Below are 26,647 nucleotides of genomic sequence, written 5' to 3' on the forward strand. Positions count from 1 at the left end.
TTGACTACCTGGGGCCTGGCAGTGAGGAAGTCCAGGACCCAGGCACACAGGGAGGTGTTGAGCCCCAATTCCATTTTCCATCAGGGCCTGCAACTTTCCTCGTGTTCACCCGTGTCAGTGCCCTCCTCACGTCGTGCTCGGACAGCGAGAATGTGTGCACATTCCTCCCTTCAGCTTCGGTAGCCAGCCCGCTGGCGGTATTGTCGATAGTCGGCAGTCCTGGAGTGGTGTTGCCCCTCTCGAAACGAACGTAAAAGGAGTTCAGGTCATCAGCTAGGGAGGTGCCGGCACATGCGGATGAGGAAGGGGTGCTCCGGTAGTTGGTTACAATCCGTAACCCCTGCCACAGGCTTCTGGTGTCCTGCTGCTCCATCTGTAACTCCATCTTGTCCCTGTACCTTCTCTTTGCATCCTTCACCGCCCTTCGCAGTCGGTAAGACTCTGCCTTGTAGACGTCCATGTTTCCCGATGCCATATAAGTTTATTGGCCAAGTATTCACATACAAGGAATTTGCCTTTGTGCTCCGCACACAAGTGACAACATGACATTCAGTGACAGATAGGAATGATACATACAAGATTAAACATTAATAATAAAACATTATTGATTAAACATGTGAATTAAATAAAATACCACATCAAAAGGAGGCTACAGATTTTTGGCTGTTGAGTAGATCTACTACTCGTGGATAAAAACTGTTTTTATGTCTGGCTGTGGCAGCTTTGACAGTCCGGAGTCGCCTTCCAGAGGGAAGTGATTCAAAGAGTTTGTGGCCAGGGTGAGAGGGGTCAGAGATGATCTTACCCGCTCGCTTCCTGGCCCTTGCAGTGTACAGTTTGTCAATGGAGGGAAGGTTGCAGCCAATAACCTTCTCTGCTGATTGGACAATTCGCTGTAGCCTCCGGGTGTCGTGCTTGGGGGCTGAGCCAAACCAGACCATGATGGAGAAGGTGAGGACAGACTCTACGATGGTCGTATAGAATTGGACCATCATTGCCTGTGGCACATTGTGCTTCCTCAGCTGCCGCAGGAAGTACATCCTCTGTTGTGCCCTTTTGACTGTGGAGTTGATGGTGGTCCCCCACTTAAGGTCCTTGGAGAGGATGGTTCCCAGGAACTTAAAAGACTCCACAGATGTGGTGTTGTTGATGGTGAGTGGTGTGAGTGGAGGGGTGCTCTCCTAAAGTCTGTCTTAAGAGATAGGAGCAGAATTAGGCCATTCGGCCCATCAAGTCTTCTTCACCATTCAATCTTGGCTGATCTATCTCACCCTCCAAACCCCATTCTTCTGCCTTCTCCCCATAACCCCTGGCACCCGCACTAATCAACAATCTATCTAAATATACCCACTGACTTGTTGGCTCCACCGTCGCCTGTGGCAATGAATTCCACAGATTCACCACCCTCCAGCAAAAGAAATTCCTCCTCATCTCCTTCCTAAAGGAACATCCTTTAATTCTGAGGCTGTGCCTTCTGGTCCTAGACTCTCCCACTAGTGGAAACATCCTCTCGACATCCACTCTATCCAGGCCTTTCAATATTCAGCGAGTACAGGCCCAGCGCCAACAAACGCTCATTGTACGTTCACCCACTCATTCCTGGGATGGTTCTTGTAAACCTCCTCTGGACCCTCTCCAGAGCCGGCACATCCAGTTATTTAAAGATTTAGAAATAAACTTCAGAGATACAGCTGCCCTTCGGCCCACTGAGTCCGTGCCGACCAGCGATCCCTGCACACTAACACTATCCTACACACACACTGGGGACAATTTACTACGTTACCGAAGCCAATTGGCCTACAAACACGCTCGTCTTTGGATTGTGGGAGGAAACTGGAGCACCCGGAGAAAACCCACGCTGGTCACGAGGAGAGAACGTGCAAACTCCGTACAGACAGCACCCCTAGTCAGGATTGAACCCGGGTCTCTGGCGCAGTTAGGCAGCAACTTTCCCGCTGAACCACAGTGACCACCTATGTTCCAATCCTGTCTAATCATGAAATAATATATGATACTTACTGACATCTGATTCAGAAATTATTTCAGTTCCTTTACTGTCTTCTGCAATTAAATAGAACAGAATTTAAATGATGATGTTTACATAAATGTACAACATATTAATGAGGCCATATTTACAGCACTAAAGATAGACGCAGAATGCTGGACTAACTCAGCGGGTCAGGCAGCATCTCTGTGGAGAACGTGGACATGTACAAAATGCTGGAGTAACTCAGCGGGTCAGGCAGCAAGTCAAGTCAAGTCAAGTCAAGTTTATTTGTCACATACACATACGAGATGTGCAGTGAAATGAAAGTGGCAATGCTCGCGGACTTTTGTGCAAAAGACAAACAACAAAACAACCAAACAAACTATAAACACAATCATAACACACATATTCTTTTACATAATAAATAATGGAAGGAAAAACGTTCAGTAGAGTTAGTCCCTGGTGAGATAGGCGTTTACAGTCCGAATGGCCTCTGGGAAGAAACTCCTTCTCAACCTCTCCGTTCTCACCGCATGGCAACGGAGGCGTTTGCCTGACCGTAGTAGCTGGAACAGTCCGTTGCAGGGGTGGAAGGGGTCTCTCATGATATTGTTGGCACCGGAGTTGCACCTCCTGATGTATAGTTCCTGCAGGGGGGTGAGTGAAGTTCCCATAGTGCGTTCGGCCGAACGCACTACTCTCAAGAGCCTTCTTGTCCTTGGCAGAGTAATTCCCAAACCAGATGGTAATGTTCCCGGACAAGATGCTTTCCACCGCCGCTGCGTAGAAGCACTGGAGGATCCTCGGAGACTGAATTTCCTCAATTGCCTGAGGTGATAAAGGCGCTGCCTTGCCTTACTCACGAGTGCTGAGGCATGTGATGCCCATGTCATATCCTCGGAGATGTGGACTCCCAGATATTTAAAACAGTTCACCCTATCCACAGGATCCCCATTTATCCTCAATGGAGTGTACGTCCTCGGATGATGTGCCCTCCTAAAGTCCATGATCAGCTCCTTCGTTTTTTTGATGTTCAAGAGGAGGCTGTTCTCCTGACACCAGAGTGCTAGATCAGCCACCTCCTCCCGGTAGGCCTTCTCATCGTTGTCTGAGATCAGGCCCACCACCACAGTGTCATCAGCAAACTTAATTATTGAGTTGGAGCTGAACCTAGCCACACAGTCATGTGTGTACAGGGAGTACAATAGGGGGCTGAGGACGCAACCTTGGGGCGATTCTGTGCTCAGGGTGAGGGACTCCGATGTATTCCCTCCCATCTTGACTACCTGGGGCCTGGCAGTGAGGAAGTCCAGGACCCAGGCACACAGGGAGGTGTTGAGCCCCAATTCCATTTTCCATCAGGGCCTGTAACTTTCCTCGTGTTCACCCGTGTCAGTGCCCTCCTCACGTCGTGCTCGGACAGCGAGAATGTGTGCACATTCCTCCCTTCAGCTTCGGTAGCCAGCCCGCTGGCGGTATTGTCGATAGTCGGCAGTCCTGGAGTGGTGTTGCCCCTCTCGAAACGAACGTAAAAGGAGTTCAGGTCATCAGCTAGGGAGGTGCCGGCACATGCGGATGAGGAAGGGGTGCTCCGGTAGTTGGTTACAATCCGTAACCCCTGCCACAGGCTTCTGGTGTCCTGCTGCTCCATCTGTAACTCCATCTTGTCCCTGTACCTTCTCTTTGCATCCTTCACCGCCCTTCGCAGTCGGTAAGACTCTGCCTTGTAGACGTCCATGTTTCCCGATGCCATATAAGTTTATTGGCCAAGTATTCACATACAAGGAATTTGCCTTTGTGCTCCGCACACAAGTGACAACATGACATTCAGTGACAGATAGGAATGATACATACAAGATTAAACATTAATAATAAAACATTATTGATTAAACATGTGAATTAAATAAAATACCACATCAAAAGGAGGCTACAGATTTTTGGCTGTTGAGTAGATCTACTACTCGTGGATAAAAACTGTTTTTATGTCTGGCTGTGGCAGCTTTGACAGTCCGGAGTCGCCTTCCAGAGGGAAGTGATTCAAAGAGTTTGTGGCCAGGGTGAGAGGGGTCAGAGATGATCTTACCCGCTCGCTTCCTGGCCCTTGCAGTGTACAGTTTGTCAATGGAGGGAAGGTTGCAGCCAATAACCTTCTCTGCTGATTGGACAATTCGCTGTAGCCTCCGGGTGTCGTGCTTGGGGGCTGAGCCAAACCAGACCATGATGGAGAAGGTGAGGACAGACTCTACGATGGTCGTGTAGAATTGGACCATCATTGCCTGTGGCACATTGTGCTTCCTCAGCTGCCGCAGGAAGTACATCCTCTGTTGTGCCCTTTTGACTGTGGAGTTGATGGTGGTCCCCCACTTAAGGTCCTTGGAGAGGATGGTTCCCAGGAACTTAAAAGACTCCACAGATGTGGTGTTGTTGATGGTGAGTGGTGTGAGTGGAGGGGTGCTCTCCTAAAGTCTGTCTTAAGAGATAGGAGCAGAATTAGGCCATTCGGCCCATCAAGTCTTCTTCACCATTCAATCTTGGCTGATCTATCTCACCCTCCAAACCCCATTCTTCTGCCTTCTCCCCATAACCCCTGGCACCCGCACTAATCAACAATCTATCTAAATATACCCACTGACTTGTTGGCTCCACCGTCGCCTGTGGCAATGAATTCCACAGATTCACCACCCTCCAGCAAAAGAAATTCCTCCTCATCTCCTTCCTAAAGGAACATCCTTTAATTCTGAGGCTGTGCCTTCTGGTCCTAGACTCTCCCACTAGTGGAAACATCCTCTCGACATCCACTCTATCCAGGCCTTTCAATATTCAGCGAGTACAGGCCCAGCGCCAACAAACGCTCATTGTACGTTCACCCACTCATTCCTGGGATGGTTCTTGTAAACCTCCTCTGGACCCTCTCCAGAGCCGGCACATCCAGTTATTTAAAGATTTAGAAATAAACTTCAGAGATACAGCTGCCCTTCGGCCCACTGAGTCCGTGCCGACCAGCGATCCCTGCACACTAACACTATCCTACACACACACTGGGGACAATTTACTACGTTACCGAAGCCAATTGGCCTACAAACACGCTCGTCTTTGGATTGTGGGAGGAAACTGGAGCACCCGGAGAAAACCCACGCTGGTCACGAGGAGAGAACGTGCAAACTCCGTACAGACAGCACCCCTAGTCAGGATTGAACCCGGGTCTCTGGCGCAGTTAGGCAGCAACTTTCCCGCTGAACCACAGTGACCACCTATGTTCCAATCCTGTCTAATCATGAAATAATATATGATACTTACTGACATCTGATTCAGAAATTATTTCAGTTCCTTTACTGTCTTCTGCAATTAAATAGAACAGAATTTAAATGATGATGTTTACATAAATGTACAACATATTAATGAGGCCATATTTACAGCACTAAAGATAGACGCAGAATGCTGGACTAACTCAGCGGGTCAGGCAGCATCTCTGTGGAGAACGTGGACATGTACAAAATGCTGGAGTAACTCAGCGGGTCAGGCAGCAAGTCAAGTCAAGTCAAGTCAAGTTTATTTGTCACATACACATACGAGATGTGCAGTGAAATGAAAGTGGCAATGCTCGCGGACTTTTGTGCAAAAGACAAACAACAAAACAACCAAACAAACTATAAACACAATCATAACACACATATTCTTTTACATAATAAATAATGGAAGGAAAAACGTTCAGTAGAGTTAGTCCCTGGTGAGATAGGCGTTTACAGTCCGAATGGCCTCTGGGAAGAAACTCCTTCTCAACCTCTCCGTTCTCACCGCATGGCAACGGAGGCGTTTGCCTGACCGTAGTAGCTGGAACAGTCCGTTGCAGGGGTGGAAGGGGTCTCTCATGATATTGTTGGCACCGGAGTTGCACCTCCTGATGTATAGTTCCTGCAGGGGGGTGAGTGAAGTTCCCATAGTGCGTTCGGCCGAACGCACTACTCTCAAGAGCCTTCTTGTCCTTGGCAGAGTAATTCCCAAACCAGATGGTAATGTTCCCGGACAAGATGCTTTCCACCGCCGCTGCGTAGAAGCACTGGAGGATCCTCGGAGACTGAATTTCCTCAATTGCCTGAGGTGATAAAGGCGCTGCCTTGCCTTACTCACGAGTGCTGAGGCATGTGATGCCCATGTCATATCCTCGGAGATGTGGACTCCCAGATATTTAAAACAGTTCACCCTATCCACAGGATCCCCATTTATCCTCAATGGAGTGTATGTTCTTGGATGATGTGCCCTCCTAAAGTCCATGATCAGCTCCTTCGTTTTTTTGATGTTCAAGAGGAGGCTGTTATCCTGGCACCAGAGTGCAAGATCAGCCACCTCCTCCCGGTAGGCCTTCTCGTCATTGTCTGAGATCAGGCCCACCACCACAGTGTCATCAGCAAACTTAATTATTGAGTTGGAGTACAATAGGGGGCTGAGGACGCAACCCTGGGGCGATCCTGTGCTCAGGGTGAGGGACTTCGATGTGTTCCCTCCCATCTTGACTACCCGGGGCCTGGCGGTGCGAAAGTCCAGGGCCCAGGCACACAGGGAGGTGTTGAGCCCCAATTCCAGTAGCTTCCCGGCCAGTCTGGTGGGGACTATCGTGTTGAAGGCTGAACTGTAGTCTATGAACAGCATCCTCACGTAGCCCCCCTTCTGGCTGTCCAGATGGGAGAGAGCGGTGTGCAAGACCTGGGAGACCGCATCGTCCGTGGACCTGTTCAGACGGTATGCGAACTGTAACGGGTCCATGTTCCGAGGGAGGAAGGCGCAGATGTGGTTCTTGACCAGCCTCTCAAAGCATTTCATGACTACCGAGGTAAGGGCCACCGGACGGTAGTCATTCAGACAGGCTGGGGAGGCATTTTTTGGTACCGGTACAATGATGGATTTTTTGAAGGAGGCAGGGACCATGGACTTGTCCAGGGAGAGGTTGGCTAATGTAGTGAGCACTGGAGCTAGCTGCATAGCACAGGACTTGAGTACTCGCCCCGAGATGCCATCGGGGCCTGCAGCTTTTCTCGTGTTCACCTGTGTCAGAGCCCTCCTCACATCGTGCTCGGACAGCGAGAATGTGTGCACATTCCTCCCTTCAGCTTCGGTAGCCAGCCCGCTGTCGGTATTGTCCATAGTCGGCACACCTGGAGTGGTGTTGCCCCTCTCGAAACGAGCTGGAAAGAAGCTGGAGAGAAGCAATGGGTGACGTTTCGGTTCGAGACCTTTCTTTAGACTGAGAGTCAGAAGAGAGGAAAATGAGAAGTTGGGAGGTCACGTTGCAGTTGTACAAGATGTTGGTGAGACTGCATTTAGAGTATTGTGTTCAGTTCGGGTCACCGTGTTCCAGGAAAGATGTCGTCGAGCTGGAAAGGGCGCGGAGATTTACGAGGATGTTGCCGGGACTCGAGGGGCCTGAGCTACAGGGAGAGGTTGGGGCAGGCTGGGACTCTATTCCTTGGAGCACAGGAGGATGAGGGGTGATCTTATAGAGGTGTACAAAATCACCAGAGGAATAGATCGGGTAGACGCACAGAGTCTCTTGCCCAGAGTAGGGGAATCGAGGACCCGAGGACATGGGTTTAAGGTGAGAGACGCGGGGGTGGGAAAAATTGAATAGGAATCTGAGGGGCAACCTTTCCACACAGTGGGTGTATGGAACGAGCTGCCGGAGGAGGCAGTTGAGGCTGGGACTATCACACTTGCACAGGTACATGGATAGGATCGGTTTGGAGGGATATGGGCAGTATGTGGGACTAGTGTAGATGGGACATGTGGGCCGGTGTGGGAAAGTTGGGCTGAAGGGCCTGTTTCCGCACAGTATCACTCTATGACTAGTGTAGATGGGGCATGTTGACCAGTGTGGGCCAAAGGAAGGGCCTGTTTCCGTGCTGTTTGACTCATAACTCACCAATCACTCTGAATGTCACGAATTCACTTGCCGCTGAGATTGTTTCAACCCCATTAATTTGCATGAGGCAAAGACACACATAATTGCCAGAGTCACAGAGGCTGACTTTGGCCATTTCCACGGCATTATTACTGGTGGCTTCCAACATGGGTCTTCCAAGGTGGTCCTCATCTTCGTACTCAAAGAAGAGGCACTTGGCTGTGGAGTTTGCGTGACAGGACATTCGGACGCTCCTTCCCACAGTTAGCTCCGATGCAGAGAAGTTCAGGACACTCCGGGATGCATGGACATCTGGGGGCAAAAATAGAAACATAACAAGCAGGTGCAGGAGTAGACCATTCGGCCCTTCCAGCCAGCACCGTCATTCACTGTGATCATGGCTGATCATCCCCAATCAGTACCCCGTTCCTGCCTTCTCCCCATACCCCTTGATTACATTTAGCCCTAAGAGTTAAATGTAACTCTCTCTTGAAAACATCCAGTGAATTGGCCTCCACTGCCTTTTGTGGCAGAGAATCCCACAGATTCACAACTCTCTGGGTAGAAAAGTTTCTCCTCATCTCAGTCCTAAATGTTCTACCCTTTATTCTTAAACTGTGAGTGACTCCTGGTTCTGGACTCCCCCAACATCGGGAACATTTTTCCTGCCTCTAGAATGTCCAGCCCCTTAAGGATTTTATGTTTCAATAAGATACCCTCTCTTCCTTCTAAATTCCAGAGTATACAAGTCCAGCCACTCCATTCTCTCAGCATAAGTCAGTCCCACCATCATGGGAATTAATCTCGTGAACCTACGCTGCATTCCCTCAATAGCAAGAATGTCCTTCCTCAAATTTGGAGACCAAAACTGCACACAATACTCCAGGTGTGGTCTCACTAGGGCCCTGTACAACTGCAGAATAACTTATTTGCACCTATACTCAACTCCTCTTGTTATGAAGGCCAACATGCCAAAACTGCACACAATACTCCAGGTGTGGTCACACTAGGGCCCTGTAAAACTGCAGAAGGACCTCTTTGCTTCTAAACTACAATCCTCTCGCTATGGAGGCCAACTTGGCGCACGTCAAAAGCTGCCTACCCCCCACACTGGATCCCTATCAGTTTGCCTACCGCAAGAACAGGAGTACGGAGGATGCCATCTCAACGGCACTTCACCCCGCCCTCTCCCACCTCGACAACAGAGACACTTACGTAAGAATGTTGTTCATTGATTACAGCTCAGCATTCAACACCATTATCCCCTCAAAACTGATCACCAAACTCAGCGACCTGGGCATCGACCCCTCCCTCTGCAACTGGATACTGGACTTTCTAACCAACAGACCCCAGTCTGTGAGGTTAGACAAGCACACCTCTTCAACCCTCACCCTGAACACCGGCGTTCCACAGAGCTGTGTGCTGAGCCCCTTTCCTCTACTCCCTCTTCACCTATGACTGCACACCTGTACATGGTACTAACACCATCATCAAGTATGCAGATGATACAACGGTGATTGGCCTCATCAGCAACGATGAGCTGGCCTACAGGGAGGAGGTCCAGCACTTAGCAGCATGGTGCGCTGACAACAACCTGGCCCTTAACTCCAAGAAGACCAAGGAGCTCATTGTAGACTTCAGGAAGTCCAGAGGTGGCACGCACACCCCCATCCACATTAACGGGACGGAGGTGGAACGTGTTTCTAGCTTCAGGTTCCTGGGAGTCAACATCTCCGATGACTTCTCTTGGACCCACAATACCTCTACTCTGATCAAGAAGGCTCATCAGCGTCTCTTCTTCCTGAGGAGACTGAAGAAGGTCCATCTGTCTCCTCAGATCCTGGTGAACTTCTACCGCTGCACCATCGAGAGCATCCTTACCAATTGCATCACAGTATGGTATGGCAACTGCTCTGTCTCCGACCGGAAGGCATTGCAGAGGGTGGTGAAAATTGCCCAACGCATCACCGGTTCCTCGCTCCCCTCCATTGAGTCTGTCCAAAGCAAGCGTTGTCTGTGGAGGGCGCTCAGCATCGCCAAGGACTGCTCTCACCCCAACCATGGACTATTTACCCTCCTACTATCCGGGAGGCGCTACAGGTCTCTCTGTTGCCGAACCAGCAGGTCCAGGAACAGCTTCTTCCCGGCGGCTGTCACTCTACTCAACAACGTACCTCGGTGACTGCCAATCACCACCCCCCCGACACTTATTATTATTTATTCAAATCATTTGCTATGTCGCTCTTCCAGGGAGATGCTAAATGCATTTCGTTGTCTCTGTACTATACACTGACAATGACAATTAAAATTGAATCTGAATCTGAATCTGAACTTGCCATTGGCTTTCTTCACGTAGTTTGCTAAATTGTAAATGCACAAAGTTTGTAGATGCGACTTTGATAAATTAACTTAAACTAAACAAAACTAATCTTACTCACCAAGTATTGTGAGAAGAATCTTATCGCTTGGAGGTGATTTTCCTTTATTGGGAAGAATGATTTCGTAGATACATTGGTAATGTCCTGCGCTTCGTGAAGTTAGATGGAGGAAGGTGAAATATTCTTCAGATTCAGACAAAGAGTTGATGTTGTAAATCTTCTCAGAATCTTTAAGAATTGACACTATTTTCTCTCCCTCAGCTGGGACTTGACATTTGATGACAATACTTCCGCCCACCAGTCCTACACCAGTTGTATGTTCAAACGAGATGTTTGGTTTTGGGACATTTCCTGAAATTAGAAGCGTTTACAAGAGATTCAATTCAGAAGTCCAGACCCACACCGGCCAACATGTCCCAGCTGCACTAGTCCCACCTGCTGCCCGTGTTTGGCCCACATCCCTCCAAACCTGTCCTATCCATGTACCTGTCCAAGTATATCTTTAACATTGGGATAGTCCCAGCACCAACTACCTCCTCTGGCAGCTCGTAACATACACCCACCAATATGAAAAAGAATATGTGATTTTACTTCGGAGTCACGTGAGTGACTTCGTGAAGAACCCCGCTTCCACGCATGCGTGTCATATCGCTACACGCATTGCAACGAGTCACACAGGGGGGAACGGCGTTCCCCAAGCGGGAGAATTTGAAAGTCGGGAACAGCAGGTAAGAGACTCTGCGTTTTCCCTCTTTTACTACTTACTTTTAGGTGGCTGCGGAAAGCCGGCGGGGAGACCCGTGGAGGGCGAGCAGCCGGCAGCAGCAACAGCACGAGTTCCCTGGAGGGGAACAACCTGTGCCCGACTTTGCTCCCGCACCGGCAAAATTCACCTCTCGGCCGGGCGGGAAGCAAAGTAAAGAGGTCCCGTATGCCAGTCTCAAGCGAGACTGGCTTGGGAGCAGTCGGTAGCAGCCAGCACAGAGGCTGCGGGACAGACAGCACGGACCAGCGGTACCGGGGCTCGAAACGCTCAGCGAGTGCAGCGGCACTTATGGAGTCGGAACGGGACGTTCGGGCTGAAAACCTTCTTCACAAGGTAAGGGCCAGGGGATCTATAGGAACAGCCGGGGTTACCGGCTGCGGAACTGCCGCGAAGGACCAGGCCCGTGGATACTGGGGTCGGTCCGAGCGGCTCCAACCCGCAACGGAGGGAACGACGGTCACCAGCGGGAGAAGGAAAGTCGGGAACAGCAGGTAAGAGACCCTGTGTTTCCTTCAACTTACCTTCTAGGTGCAGACATGGACCGGGTCCATGTAAGCTGCAGAAGGCCGGCGGGAGAACCGCGGAGGAGCGGCAGCGGCAGCAGCAGCAGCAGCAGCAGCAGCAGCAGCAGTGGCAGCCGGCAGCTGCAGGAGCACGGGCAGCTGCAGGAGTTGCGGGCAGCTGCAGGAGTTGCGGGCAGCTGCAGGAGTACGGGCAGCAGCAGTGACACTGACAGCTGCAGAAGCGCAGGTTGCGGCAGGAGCTGGCAACGGCAGGAGCTGTAACGGCAGGAGCTGGCAACGGCAGGAGCAGCATGGGCACATCGATTCCCGGAGGAGGAAAACACCTGTGCCCAACTTCGCTCCAGCACGGTGAGAAAATTCATTTTCAGCAGCGAAGGACTTGGCAGTTGACTGGCTGCAATCTACTACAAGGGACCAGTATGTGAGTGACCAGGTGTAGTATCTGTTCTTATCAGTTTAATATCTGATACGTCCCTTATCTAGGGACCATATATTAAATAAAATCTATAATAGCTGTTATCATCAGTTTTAATGTCTTATATGTTCCTTAGCTAAGGACCATATAAGTAGGAGTGCCCAGAATTGAGGGCATTAGAGTGGGGTTGACCGGCTGCAACGACCGCAAGGGACCAGTACCGTCAGTACGGGGGTGGGTCCCACGGGTCTAAGATAAAGGAGCAGCCAGGAGCGCTGAGAGCGTTGGAGCCGGGTTAAAGGAATAGATGGAATCAGCTGTGCCAGTTATCCTCCACACCGGCCATATCCACTCCACGGAAGGAAGGACAAGCTGGAGAGGAGGACCGTGGAACAGGGGGCAGCCAGCAGCGGCCAGCGGCACTTGGATCAACCGTAGTGGGATCAGCGGTGCCCGATGTCGGCCCCGCACCGGCCAGATCCATGCGGCCGAGCGGTAGGCTAGACACAAATCAAACAAGGTAGTGGACTGAGAAGGGTCCGACTTTGCATAAAAACCGCCGGCAACCAGCGCCCGAGAGGGCTAGAGCGGGAAGAAGCGGTGTATGGAGCCTTGCTCCAACGTGATAACCCACAGCAGTACCTCTTTGAGGGCTGCACAATGCTTCTACCCCATCAGAGGGGAGCACTGTGGGTCAGTTCTGGGTTGACTTGCAAGAGGGGTCCGCAGAACAAAAGACAAGTGGGCAGCAGTTAAGCCCCACATGGGTACCCCGTGCGGGACCCTAGAGATCTCTAACTCTATAAAAAAGAGTAGGCAGGACCCTGATGGGCCAGAGCCTGGTAATACAGCGTCCCATGATCCTAACACAGCAGGGACTCTGCTGGACATGGTGGCTGATTACTTTAACCAAGTCAAACATGGGGAGACTTGGATCCAGGATGGCAATAGTATTACTATATGTCTGGCCACAAACGCCAACAGGGAAAAAATTTACAGACACTGGCCAGACATCTGCCACCTGGCAACGGTGAGGCATTACGGGTGCCCAGTGTAAACCAATGCATTTGGCAGCATATGGGGACGAACATCAGGAACCAGGACCTCAAGATCCAGAGAACCTTAAAGGGATTGACGGAAGGCATCATAGAATACACTCGCACCCTGGACTAAATGTAGGTAACCAAAGACCATCTAGACGCACTAGCTCTGTTTAGTAATATGCAATATGATCTGAACTACACATGGAAGGCGGCCATTCAGCCAGCACTGGGACCCCAAAAAATGCTACCATTTGCAAACAAAGAACCGTGAGTGGACAAAGCCAAGACACTGGGGCTCATCAAGGCCAGCGCAAGGGCCTATTTTGGAGCATGATACCGGCCACAGGCAACGCCATAAATAATGTGGCTCATACCAGTGGCAGTGCTAGAAATCAATAACCCGCAGGATCCTTTTTTAGGGTATGGCCAGGGCGGCCACCCTGGAAGATGCGGGAACCTCAACCTCCCACACAACCCCGAACAAGAGATATCAAACCAGAACCTCCTTTGTCAAATAAACCAAGGAAATAACACAACCACCGGTAACCATGGAGGTAGGTGGGTGGGGTTTTTCTTCTGTTCAAAATAGGGACCTATGATGGTAGGGGAGGTTACAACACTACAGTTATGTATGGTATATAATCACTACAGATTCATATAATCTCAGCAGTATTCAGGGTTATCTGATAAGATTTACTCATTCCAATAACCACAGTACAACATACACCAGAAGGGCATTTTGTCCTTACATAAACCAAACAATCTAAAACCCACATGGTCTACAAAAATTGTACACAAAAGATGTGATTGAGCATACTTTTCATGGAACATTAGAATTGTATCAAACATATTTATTAAAAATAAATAGAGTAGGGTTGCAGGATTATCATTGATTTTAACCCTAAACACTTTTGTTCTAGATATTCATTTTAAGATGGATACTCTTTTTTCTTGATAAGACTTGGTGTCAGCTGCGGGTTTTCTATATGGCAGGCATTGACTCAAAAGAGGAACTTTGGCAATAGAGCTTACAATAGGCGCAATCATTAGCTCCAATATTATTTACTAAGATTCTAAAACCAGCTTGGCATTGTTATGTAACAAAGCCATAGGGTGATGTTTTTCCCCCGTTCGGCCCCATCAATGGGGTACTAGGGATAATTCATCTACACTCGGCATCTGGAATTCTCAGAGTTCCGACTGACCTTCTAAATCATGGTATTCGGTCATACAGGGGATGGTTTAGAACCATGTTCCCTATTGAACATAGCCAAAAAATTATTAATTTTCCAGTGACTGGAGGCTGTCATCCATGCCATAAGACTATGGATTATGGATTTATAGAGGCTAAAGACCCACTGCACGGCATTGGGCTGTCAGACAGGACGATGAATCTCATCTCATCTGCACTAAGACTGTCAACATGGAAGCAGTACCTTTGGACATCAAGAAATGGGGGCATATACTGCTTGACAACAACCTCGACCAAAAGGCCAAGAACATTCTGGCAGTATTGGAATTTTTACAAGCCTCCATTATGATAATCGATGGAGCTACAGTGCCATCAATAGTGCCACAAGTGCAATCTCCAATTACCTATCACAAGGAACGGAGCCGCACGCGGTGGGAACGCACACCTGGTAAGAAAACCAAGTTCTACGAAATCCTGGTGCGTGGGAGTCGTTTCCCAACATGCTTAGGAGCTTGTAGCTCATAACAGCGTTGTCACTTCAGTAACAGACCAGGAAGATGGTTATGCTCATGGTGTTATTTACCGCACAACAAGTCCAGCCATTAAGCAAACTGAGCCTGGACTCCCTGATCATCTCACCGAGAAACTGGTGTTGTCATACAGGATTTAATAAAAGAAAACAGATCGGGTTTCCTCAGGTCAAGTGTTTGAATTTATGGTACACCCATATGGCAAACGACGGTGTATAGCAAGACACATCTAACAATATATGGAATATACTAAGAACATTCGAGGTCAGAAAATGGAGTTGTTTTTATCTCTTAAAAGAAACCGCATGAAAGGGTCACGACTCAAACTATATTAGGTGGCTCAAATAGGTCCTAAAAATGACACTAATGTTTTAACTCTCATTCCACCAGGGCTGCAGCAACATCCGCAGCAAAAATTTGTACAGGTACCCACAGACCAAATCCTCAGAATGGCAGGATGGTCATTCAAAAAGGGGTTTTCCACAGGTTTTTATAATAAACCAGTTACATTTTGGAGCCATCATTTGTATTAAGAAGACATTTTATGTCCAACAATATAATTGCCCGAAAGGTTACAGGGCTATGATTCTCAAAATTAAAAAAAAAAAAAAAAAAAAAAAAGTTATATATAATTTTTTTTTCATTATACCACACAACTCTTTGTATAATTGTGTTTTAAAATTACTAATGATGCTCTCTCCCAATACCCAAGGCAGTTGTGAAGCATGGACTCGTTCCACGGCATGAGGTCACAGAGCTTTGAAATCTTCACGAAGTCACTCACGTGACTCCGAAGTAAAATAGTAAGATTAAACGAGAACTTGCCAGTTTGAAGTTTGATCTGTATTTTATGAGGAGTTACGATGAGGGATTTCGTGCCCTCCGCTCCCACCCTCTTATGATCATATCAAAAACTGGTATCTCTTTGATAATCTTACTATGTTAGATCATTATAGGTTCCTGTGACCTCACACCGCTGCTTTGAAGAATGACACGCATGCGTGGAAGCGGGGTTCTTCACGAAATCCCTCATCGTAACTCCTCATAAAATACAGATCAAACTTCAAACTGGCAAGTTCTCGTTTAATCTTACTATTCTGTTACATTCTGTTTGTAGTTTGTTTGGCTGTTTGTTTGTTTGTCTTTTTGCACAAAGTCCGCGAGCATTGCCACTTTTCATTTCACTGCACATCTCGTATGTGTATGTGACGAATAAACTTGACTTGACTTGACTTGACTTGTGTGAAAAGGATACCCCTCAGATTCCTATTAAATCTTTTTCCCTTTCACCTTGAACCTGTGTCCTCGGGTCCTCGATTCCCCTACTCTGTGCAAAAGACTCTGTCCGGCTCCCCGATTTAATCCTCTGGTGATTTTGTACACCTCTGTAAGATCACCCCTCATCCTCCTGCGCTCCAAGGAATAAAGTCCCAGCCTGCCCCAACCTCTCCCTGTAGCTCAGGCCCCTCGAGTCCCGGCAACATCCTCGTAAATTGAACTGAGATGATGAAAAACTTTTCCACCCAGAGAGTTGTGAAACTGTGGAATTCTGTGCCACAGAAGGCAGTGGAGGCCAGTTAACTGGATGTTTACTAGAGAGAATTAGATTTAGCTCTTTGGGTTAACGGAATCAAGGGATATGGGGACACTAGACAATAGGTGCAGGAGTAGGCCATTTGGCCCTTCAAGCCAGCACCGCCATTCAATCTACAGAGTGATTTAGGCCATTTGGAAAAATGGGCTGAAAGATGGCAGATGGAGTATAATGCTGATAAATGTGAGGTGCTACACCTTGGCAGGACAAATCAAAATAGGACGTACATGGTAAATGGTAGGGAATTGAAGAATACAGTTGAACAGAGGGATCTGGGAATAACCGTGCATAGTTCCCTGAAGGTGGAATCTCATATAGATAGGGTGGTAAAGAAAGCTTTTGGTATGCTAGCCTTTATAAATCAGAGCATTGAGTATAGAAGCTGGGATGTAATGCTAAAATTGTACAAGGCATTGGTGAGACCAAATCTGGAGTATGGTGTACAATTCTGGTTGCCCAATTATAGGAAGGATGTCAACAAAATAGAGAGAGTACAGAGGAGATTTACTTGAATGTTGCCTGGGTTTCAACAACTAAGTTAAAGGGAAAGGTTGAATAAGTTAGGTCTTTATTCTCTGGAGCGCAGAAGGTTAAGGGGGGACTTGATAGAGGTCTTTAAAATGATGAGAGGGATAGACAGAGTTGATATGGACAAGCTTTTCCCTTTGAGAATAGGGAAGATTCAAACAAGAGGACATGACTTCAGAATTAGGGAACAGAAGTTTAGGGGTAATATGAGGGGGAACTTCTTTACTCAGAGAGTGGTAGCGGTGTGGAATGGGCTTCCAGTGGAAGTGGTGGAGGCAGGTTCATTGGTATCATTTAAAAATAAATTGGATAGGCATATGGATGAGAAGAGAATGGAGGGTTATGGTATGATTGCAGGCAGGTGGGACTAAGGATAAAAAAAATTTGTTCGGCACGGACTTGTAGGGCCGAGATGGCCTGTTTCCATGCTGTAATTGTTATATGGTTATATGGTTATGTTCCCTGACTCCACTATCTTTAAGAGCTCTATCTAGCTCTCTCTTGAAAGTATACAGAGAACCGGCCTCCAGAGCCCTCAACCGAGGCAGAGAATCCCACAGACTCACAACTCTCTGGGTGAAAAAGTGTTTCCTCATCACCATTCTAAATGACTTACCCCTTATTCTTAAACCTTGTGGCCCCTGGTCCTGGACTCCCCCAACATCGGGAACATGTTTCCTGACTCTTCTAGCATGTCCAAACCCTTGATAATCTTATATCTTTCAATAAGATTCCCTCTCATCCTTCTAAACTGCAGAGTGTACAAGCCCAGCTGCTCCATTCTCTCAGCATATGACAGTCCCGTCATCCCGGGAATTAACCTGGTGAACCTACGCTGTACTCCCTCAATAGCAAGAACATCTTTCTTGCAAGAACATAGGACATAGAGGGACGCAGGATGAAATCTGCAGGACATGTACTCAGAATGTCACCAGAACGTGCACCTAAGATAGCATTGCCTCATTTGAATGTAGTTTAAAGTGCTTTTTTTAAAAACTGGGTATGTGTGTGTGGGGGGGGGGGGGGGGGGGGGGGTGGGGGGGAGTGATGGGTAAACTTTTAACTCTTTCCCCTGCACGGAGAACCCAACCTTTTCTCTGTCAGGTCTCCGTTGTTGTTGGGGCCTAGCACCATGGAGTGGCCTCCAACCAGAACGACCTGGGGCTCCAGTCGTGGAACTGCGGACTTACTTACCATCGCGGAGCTGGCCAAGTTCGGAGCGGGAGGAGCTGTGGTGGCTATCTGCTGTGACCCGACCCCAGAGATTCGGAGGCTCCAACCGCAGGTCTGGTGGACAGTAACACCGGGAGCCGGCGGGTCACTGCTGGGAGACCGCTTTTTGGGGCTTCAACAATGGCGACTTCTCCCGCCCGAGTTGCGGGGTTGAAAATTACCTGCCTTACATCGCCCGGCGCGGCTTTAAATGGCCGCGGGACTTGTTAGCGCTCGCCGGGGGCTTTGACTCTGACATTGGGAGGAGAATGAGGAGTGCAGGGGAGAGATAAGACTTTGCCTTCCATTATAGTGAGGAGGTGATTCACTGTGAAGGATGTTTGTGTAAATTGCGTTGTGTCTTGGTTCTTTTTCTTGTGTGTATGACTGCAGAAACCAAGTTTCGTTTGAACCTCAATGAGGTTCAAATGACAACAAATAAATTGTATCATGGTATCATTGTCACGGCAAGCTGACGGAAAAGGGAAAAGGGGCCGACCAAAACTTACATGGACGCGAACATTCCGGTGGGATTTAGAAGCCCTGGACGCTAATCTATCGAGGGTGGAAGACATCGCACATAACCGAATAGAATGGCCAAGGCTTGCTGCCCAATACACTCAACAGTGTGGGAGGAACTACGTCAAAGTCTAAGTTGAGTGAGTGGGCAGATGCAGTATAATATAGATAAATGTGAGGTTTTCCACTTTGTCAGCAAAAACAAGGGGCCAGATTATTACGTCAATGGAGTTAGGTTAAGTAAGGGGGAGGTACAACGAGACCTGGGCGTCCTTATACACCGGTCACTGAACGTTGGCTTGCAGGAACAGCAGGCAGTGAAGAAAGCTAATGGAATGTTGGCCTTCATAACAAGAGGATTTCAGTATAGGAGTAGAGAGGTTCTTCTGCAGTTGTATAAACATAGACATAGAAACATAGACCTAGAAAATAGGTGCAGGAGTAGGCCATTCGGCCCTTCGAGCCTGCACCGCCCTTCAATATGATCATGGCTGATCACCCAACTCAGTATCCCATCCCTGCCTTCTCTCCATACCCCCTGATCCCTTTAGCCACAAGGGCCACATCTAACTCCCTCTTAAATATAGCCAATGAATTGGCCTCAACTAACTTCTGTGGCAGAGAATTCCAGAGATTCACCACTCTCTGCGTTAATAATGATTTTCTCATCTCAGTCCTAAAAGATTTCCCCCTAATCCTTAAACTGTGACCCCTAGTTCTGGACTTCCCCAACATCGGGAATAATCTTCCTGCATCTAGCCTGTCCAACCCCTTAAGAATTTTGTAAGTTTCTATAAGATCCCCCTCAATCATCTGAATTCTAGTCTGTACAAGCCGAGTCTATCCAGTCTTTCTTCATATGAAAGTTCTGCCTTCCCAGGAATCAGTCTGGTGAACCTTCTCTGTACTCCCTCTATGGCAAGAATGTATTTCCTCAGATTAGGAGACCAAAACTGTATGCAATCCTCCAGGTGTGGTCTCACCAAGATCCTGTACAACTGCAGTAGAACCTCCCTGCTCTTATACTCAAATCCTTTTGTTATAAATGCTAACATACCATTTGCTTTCTTCACTGCCTGCTGCACCTGCATTCCTACTTTCAATGACTGGTGTACCATGACACCCAGGTCTCGTTGCATCTCCTCTTTTCCTAATCGGCCACCATTCAGATAATAGTCCACTTTCCTGTTTTTGCCACCAAAGTGGATAACCTCACATTTATCCACATTATACTGCATCTGCCATGCATTTGCCCACTCACCCAACCTATCCAAGTCACCTTGCAGTCTCCTAGCATCCTCCTCACAGCTAACACTGCCCCCCAGCTTCGTGTCATCTACAAACTTGGAGATGTTGCATTCAAATCCCTCATCCAGATCATTAATATGTTGTAAATAGCTGGGGTCCCAGCACTGAGCCTTGCGGTACCCCACTAGTCACTGCCTGCCATTGTGAAAAGGACCCGTTTACCCTCCAATCCTCAGAAACTACTCCAGAATCTAGAGTTTTGAAAAATTATCACTAATGCACCCACTATTTCTGCGGCTACTTCCTTAAGTACTCTTGGATGCAACTTATCTGGCCCTATGGATTTATCGGCCTTTAATCCATTCAATTTATCTAACACCACTTCCCGCCTAACCTGGATTTCACTCAGTTCATTTAATCCCCAGTCCCTTGCTATTTCTGGCAGATTATTTATGCCTTCTTTAGTGAAGACAGAACAAAAGTAGTTCAATTGGTCTGCCATGTCCTTGTTCCCCATGATCAATTCGCCCGTTTCTGACTGCAAGGGAGATACATTTGTTTTAACTAATCTTTTCCTCTTCACATATCTATAAAAGCTTTTGCGGTCAGTTTTTATGTTCCGTGCCAGTTTTATTTTTTTTTCATTTTAAAATATATATATTTTTATTAAAGTACAGTAAATTACAGTAATACACATCACATATATCTTATTACACTTGTTGTACCACTTCGTTTTTCGAGCTTTAAAAAAGGTAGAAATAAAAGAAGTAAGGAAAGTAAGCCAGAGTCGTGAAGGTGCAGGAAAGTGTCGGGAAAAGAAAGCTCCTTAGGGAAGAAGTTAGAGAAGGAAGTAAAGAAAGGAAATAGACCCTAGAAAGAGAAGAAAAAAAAGGAGAAACAATCGCTCTATTATAACACAAAACTGCAAAAAAGGATATACCAACCGTGTTTTTTGGGGTTTTTTTTTACCCCCCTTTACCAGATCCTGGTACCATTTATATTTTAAATTACTATTGCACCTTATGCTTGTAATAGTTCCATAAATGCAGACCACGTCTTTTGGATGTGGGGTTACATTAAGTTACACAATACTCCAGATGTGGTCTCACCAGAGCCCTATGGGGATGGCATGTTTGAAATCCACATTTTTATTGTTGGTATTGGAGCATTTTTCCAGAATTTGAGTATGCCAGTTTTCTTTCATAATCTATTTTCCCTTTCCTAATTAAGCCTTTTCTCCTCCTCTGCTGGACTCTGGATTTCTCCCAGTCCTCTGGTAGGCTGCTTGTTCTGGCTAATTTGTGCGCTTCATCTTTTGTTTTAATACTATCCCTGATTTCCCTTGTTATCCACGGATGCACTACCTTCCCTGATTTATTCTTTTGCCAAACTGGGATGAACAATTGTTTTAGTTCATCCATGCAGTTTTTAAATGCCTTCCATTACATATCCATTGTCAACCCTTTAAGAATCATTTGCCAGTCAATCTTGGCCAATTCACATCTCATACCCTCAAAGTCAGCTTTCTTTAAGTTCAGGACCCTTGTTTCTGAATTAACAATGTCACTCTCCATCCTAATGAAGAACTCAACCATATTATGGTCACTCTTGCCCAAGGGGCCACGCACAACAAGACTGCTAACTAATTCTTCCTCATTACTCAATACCCAGTCTAGAATAGCCTGCTCTCTCGTTGGTTCCTCTACATGTTGATTTAGAAAACTATCTCGCTTACATTCCAAGAATTCCTCTTCCTCAGCACCCCTGCCAATTTGATTCACCCAATTTATATGTAGATTGAAGTCACCCATTATAATTGTTTTACCTTTGTTGCACGCATTTCTAATTTCCTGTTTGGTGCCATCCCCATAGGGCTCTGGTGAGACCACATCTGGAGTATTGTGTACAGTTGTGGTCTCCTAATTTGAGGAAGGTCATCCTTGTGATTGAGGCAGTGCAGCATATGTTCACGAGATTGATCCCTGGGATCCTTAGAAGGAGGAGGGGGATTCTTATAGAAACATATAAATTTATAAAAGGACTGGACAAGCTAGATACAGGAAAAAATGTTCCCCATGTTGGGTGAGTCCATAACCAGGGGCCATAGTCTTAGAATAATGGGGGGGGGGGGGGGGGGGGGGGGGGGGGGGGGGGGGGGGGGGGGGGGGGGGGGGGGGGGGGGGGGGGGGGGGGGATCATTTAAGACTGAGGTGAGGAAAAACCTTTTCACCCAGAGAGTTGTGAATTTGTGGAATTCCCTGCCACAGAGGGCAGTGGAGGCCGTCACTGGATGGATTTAAGAGAGAGTTAGATAGAGCTCTAGGTGTTAGTGGAGTCAAGTGATATGGGGAGAAGGCAGGTACGGGTTATTGATAGGGGACGATCAGCCATGATCACAATGAATGGCAGTGCTGGCTCGAAGGGTCGAATGGCCTCCTCCTGCACCTATTTACTATGTTTCTATGTTTCTAAGTCAACTTACCATTCACAGTCAGAGTCATGACGTTACTAAGAGCTGAGAGGACAGAGTGTTCATTCCATTCCACAAAACAGTTGCAGACATATCTTCCTGCATCGTCGCTGGTTACAGGCATCAGAGAAAGACTGGTCCTTGTCTTTCCTTGCGGCATAGGCAAAGGTATATAGCGGTCACCTCTGTCGGTGTAGAATATGCACCTCAGCCCGTTATTGACCCTGCAGGTCAAGGTAAGATTCCCACCTTCTGGAACAGCAGCGACCAATGGCATCAATTGGCTGAAAGGCGCTGGAATCCCTGTCAATAGACAATAGACAATAGACTATAGGAGCAGGAGTAGGCCATTCAACCCCATCTATTCCTCGGGTGCTATTGTACACCTCTATAAGATCACCCCTCATCCTCCTGTGCTCCAAGGAATAGAGTGGAATTCCCTGCCACAGAGGGCAGTGGAGGCCAAATCACTGGATGGATTTAAGAGAGAGTTAGATACTATAGGGGCTAGTGGAGTCAAGGGATATGGTCCCAGCCTGCCCCAACTTCTCTTCAGTTTCAATAGACAATAGACAATAGGTGCAGGAGTAGGCCATTTGGCCGTTCGAGTCAGCACCGCCATTCAATGTGATCATGGTTGATCATCCACAATCAGTACCCCATTCCTGCCTTCTCCCCATATCCCCTGACTCTGTTATCTTTAAGAGCCCGGTCTAGCTCTCTCTTGAAAGCATCCAGAGAACTGGCCTCTGAGGCAGAGAATTCCAAACACTCACAACTTTCTGTGTGAGAAAAAGTGTTTCCTCGTCTCCGTTCAAAATGGCTTACCCCTTATTCTTAAACTGTGGCCGCTGGTTTTGGACTCCCCCAACATTGGGAAAATGTTTCCTGCCTCTTCTAGCCTGTCCAAACCCTTGATAATCTTATATCTTTCAATAAGATATCCTCTAATCCTTCTAAACGCCAGAGTGTACAAGCCCAGCCGCTCCATTCTCTCAGCATATGACAGTCCTGCCATCCCGGGAATTAACCTTGTAAACGTACACTGCACAAGACTAGAGAATTTGGATACAAAACACATGGTGAAATTTGTGAAATAAAGATAGTGGTCAGCCACAGTTTGAAAAGTGGCCCTTCGACCCAACTTGCCCATGCCAACCAAGATGGACTTGGGTTTAAGGTGAAAGAGTTGGGGGTGAAGATTTAATAGGAATCTGAGGGGCAACTTTTCCACATATGTACGGAACGAGCTGCCAGAGGAGGTGGTTGAGTCCTGGACTATCACGACATTTGGTTTAGTGAAGTTTTGTTTCGAGATACAGAGCAGGAACAGGCCCTTCGGCCCACCGGGTCCGCGCCGACCAGCGATCCCCGCACACTAAGACTATCGTACATACACTAGGGACAATTTACACTTACACCAAGACAATTAACCTATAAATGTGTACGTCTTTGGAGTGTGGGATGAAACCGGGGATCTCAGAGAAAACCCACGCAGGTCATGGGGAGAACGTGCAAACTCCGTACAGACAGCATCCGTAGACGGCATCGAGCCCGGGTCTCCGGCGCTGCATTTGCTGTAAGTTAGCAACTCTACCACTGCGCCACCGTGCCACCCTACGCATTTAAAATAATCTTGGACAGGTACACAGATAGGACAGGTTTGGGGGAATATGGGTCAAACAACAGGCAGGTGGGTCTAGTGTAGATGGGGCATGTTGGGCTGAAGGGCCTGTTTCCGCGCTGTATCTCTAAACTAAACTAGTGTGTGAACGGGCGATCGCTGGTCGGTACGGAGTCGGTGGGCCGAAGGGCCTTTTTCCACACTGTATCTCTTGACTAAACTGATGAGCCCAAGCTAAATATGAGGTGCTGTTCCTCCAATTTGCACTGGGCCTCACTGACAATGGAGCAGCTTAAAACTCAGCGGTATGAACATAAACTTCTCTAACTTCAAGTAGCCCTTGCTTTCCCTCTGTCCATCCCTCCCACCTCCCCCAGTTCTCCAACTTGTGTTACTGTCTCCGACTACATGTTACCTGTGTTAGCCTTGTTGTTAGCTTCTTCCAGTTAACGATGATTTATTCCACATTCATTGATCACCAGACCCTTAGGTATAGTTTTCATACCTTATACTTCCTTATCTATCTATCTATCTATCTATCTATCTATCTATCTATCTATCTATCTATCTATCTATCTATCTATCTATCTATCTATCTATCTATCTATCTATCTATCTATCTATCTATCTATCTATCTCCTTCTCCACTGACTCTCAGTCTGAAGAAGGGTCTTGACCTGAAACATCACCCTTTCCTTCTCTCCAGAGATGCTGCCTGTCCCGCTGAGTTACTCCAGCACTTTGTGTCTGTCCAGTGTAGACCAGCATCTGCAGTTCCTTCCGACACTTAGAGTCATAGAGCGATACAACATGGAAACAGGCCCTTCAGCCCAACCTGCCCCCACCGACCAACATGCTCCATCTACACTAGTCCCACCTGCTCCCACCTTCGGCCCATATCCCTCCAAACCTGTCCTTTACATGTACCTGACCAAGTGTTGTGATAGTCCCAGCCTCAACTATCTCCTCCGGAGCTCTCTCCATACACCCACCTGTGTGGAAAAGTTTCCCCTCAGATTCCTTTTCAAATTTCCCCCACCCCCGCGTCTCTCACCTTAAACCCATGTCCTCTGGTCCTCGGTTCCCCTACTCTGGGCACGAGACTCTGTGCGTCTACCCGATCTATTCCTCTGGTGATTTTGTACACCTCTATAAGATCACCCCTCATCCCCCTGCGCTCCAAGGAATAGAGTCCCAGCCCCTGCCCCAACCTCTCCCTGTGGCTCAGGCCCCTTGATTCCCGACAACATCCTCGTAAATCTTCTCCTTTCCAAGCTTGATGACATCTTTCCTGTAACACGGTGCCCGGAACTGAACACAATACTCTAAACGCAGCCTCACCAACGTCTTGTACACCAGCAACGTGACCTCCCAACTTCTAGACTTAATGTGAAGATAGACACAAGATGCTGGAGTAACTCAGTGGGACAGGCAGCATCTCAGGAGACAAGGAATGGGTGATATTTTGGGGCGAGACCATTCTTCAGACTGATGTCAGGGGAGAGGACATCTCAGAAATAAGATGTACTCAGAGACATTAAGATTGGTGGCAGAACTGGGAAGGGGAGGGGATGGAGAGAGAGAGGAAGCAAGGGGTACTTGAAATTAGAGAAGTCAATGTTCATACCGCTGGGGTGTAAGCTGCCCAAACAAAATATGAGGTGCTGTTCCTCCAATTTACAGGAGGTTGCGGAAATGGCAGAGGATTATTTGTTGTATGTGACGGCTGGTGGGGTGAAAGGTGAGGACTAGTGGGACGCGCCTGGTTGTGAGTGGGGAGAATGGGAGAAGAACAGTGTTACGGGTATGATGAGACCACTTGGGCGAGCCTCTCTTGGTCAAGGAGGGGATCCCTGTTCCCTGAAGAATTAGGCCATTTCGAAAAATTTCCTGGTGGAATGCCTCCTCCCGTGGGAGCGATGCGGCATAGACGGAGGTAAGTGGGAGTAGGGGGGTGTAGTATTTACGGAAGCCGGGTGGGAATAAGTGTAGTCCAGATGCTCGGTGAGTCTTTGGTTTTGTGGCAGATGGGAGAGAAGGGGGGGGGGGGGTGTGGGATATGGTGCAAAGAGGGGGGTGTGGGAGAACGGGGGGAGAGAGGGAGAGAAGAGAGAGAGAGCGAGAGAGAGAGAAGATAGCGGAGAGAGAGAGAGAGAGAGACGGAGAGAGAGAGAGAGAGGAGAGAGAAGAGAAGCGAGAGAGCGAGAGAGAGAAGAGAGATAGGGGAGTAGAGGAGAGAAGGGGAGGAGAGAGAAAGAGAGGTGAGGAGTGTGGCGAAGAATGATAGAGAGGGACGGAGATGCCAGAAAGGGAAGAGAAAGAGGGGGGGTTAAGGACGGGGCGAGAGAGGGGGGAGAAACGGAGGGTGGGGAGGGGAGGGGATGGATGGAGGAGAGAGAGAGAGAGAGAGATAGAGAGAGAGAGAGAGAGGAGAGGAAGAGAGAGAGAGAGGGAGTGGAGAGAAAGAGCGCAGAAACAGGGCGGGGGGGCGAAAGGTGGGAGAGATAGAGTAGACAATTGTTAGATAGGGGGAGAGAGAGATGTGTAGAGAGAGATAGGGAGAGCGAGAGGGGGAGAGAGCGGAAAATGGTGCAAGAGAAAGGGGGAGAGAGAGAGGATGGAAGAGGAGAGAGAGAAAGTTGGGAAAGGGGGGAAGAGACGTGACGTGCGGCAGCGGGGGTCGCGAGAACGTGGGGGAGAGAGAGGATGTATACGAAAGAAGAT

At 48.0% G+C, this 26,647-nt stretch overlaps 1 protein-coding gene and 1 pseudogene across 1 annotated transcript in view; one reads left to right on the forward strand and one right to left on the reverse strand.

The window, feature by feature from the left end:
- Positions 1-23,453, reverse strand: part of LOC129694357 (uncharacterized) — a 62,584-nt gene extending 39,131 nt beyond the window's left edge. Inside the window, exons 1-4 of the mRNA XM_055631059.1 lie at positions 22,312-23,453; positions 10,319-10,609; positions 7,902-8,192; positions 5,285-5,326 (exon numbers count right to left, since the gene is read on the reverse strand). Coding sequence (XP_055487034.1) covers positions 5,285-5,326; positions 7,902-8,192; positions 10,319-10,609; positions 22,312-22,576 — 889 coding nt within the window. The 5' untranslated portion in view covers positions 22,577-23,453. The remainder of the gene's footprint in view (positions 1-5,284; positions 5,327-7,901; positions 8,193-10,318; positions 10,610-22,311) is intronic.
- LOC129694359 (U2 spliceosomal RNA) lies at positions 11,948-12,119 on the forward strand (annotated as a pseudogene).
- Positions 23,454-26,647: the final 3,194 nt, after the last annotated feature.

The sequence above is a fragment of the Leucoraja erinacea genome, unplaced genomic scaffold (assembly GCF_028641065.1).
Source record: "Leucoraja erinacea ecotype New England unplaced genomic scaffold, Leri_hhj_1 Leri_635S, whole genome shotgun sequence".
In the NCBI taxonomy this organism is placed as follows: Eukaryota; Metazoa; Chordata; class Chondrichthyes; order Rajiformes; family Rajidae; genus Leucoraja; species Leucoraja erinaceus.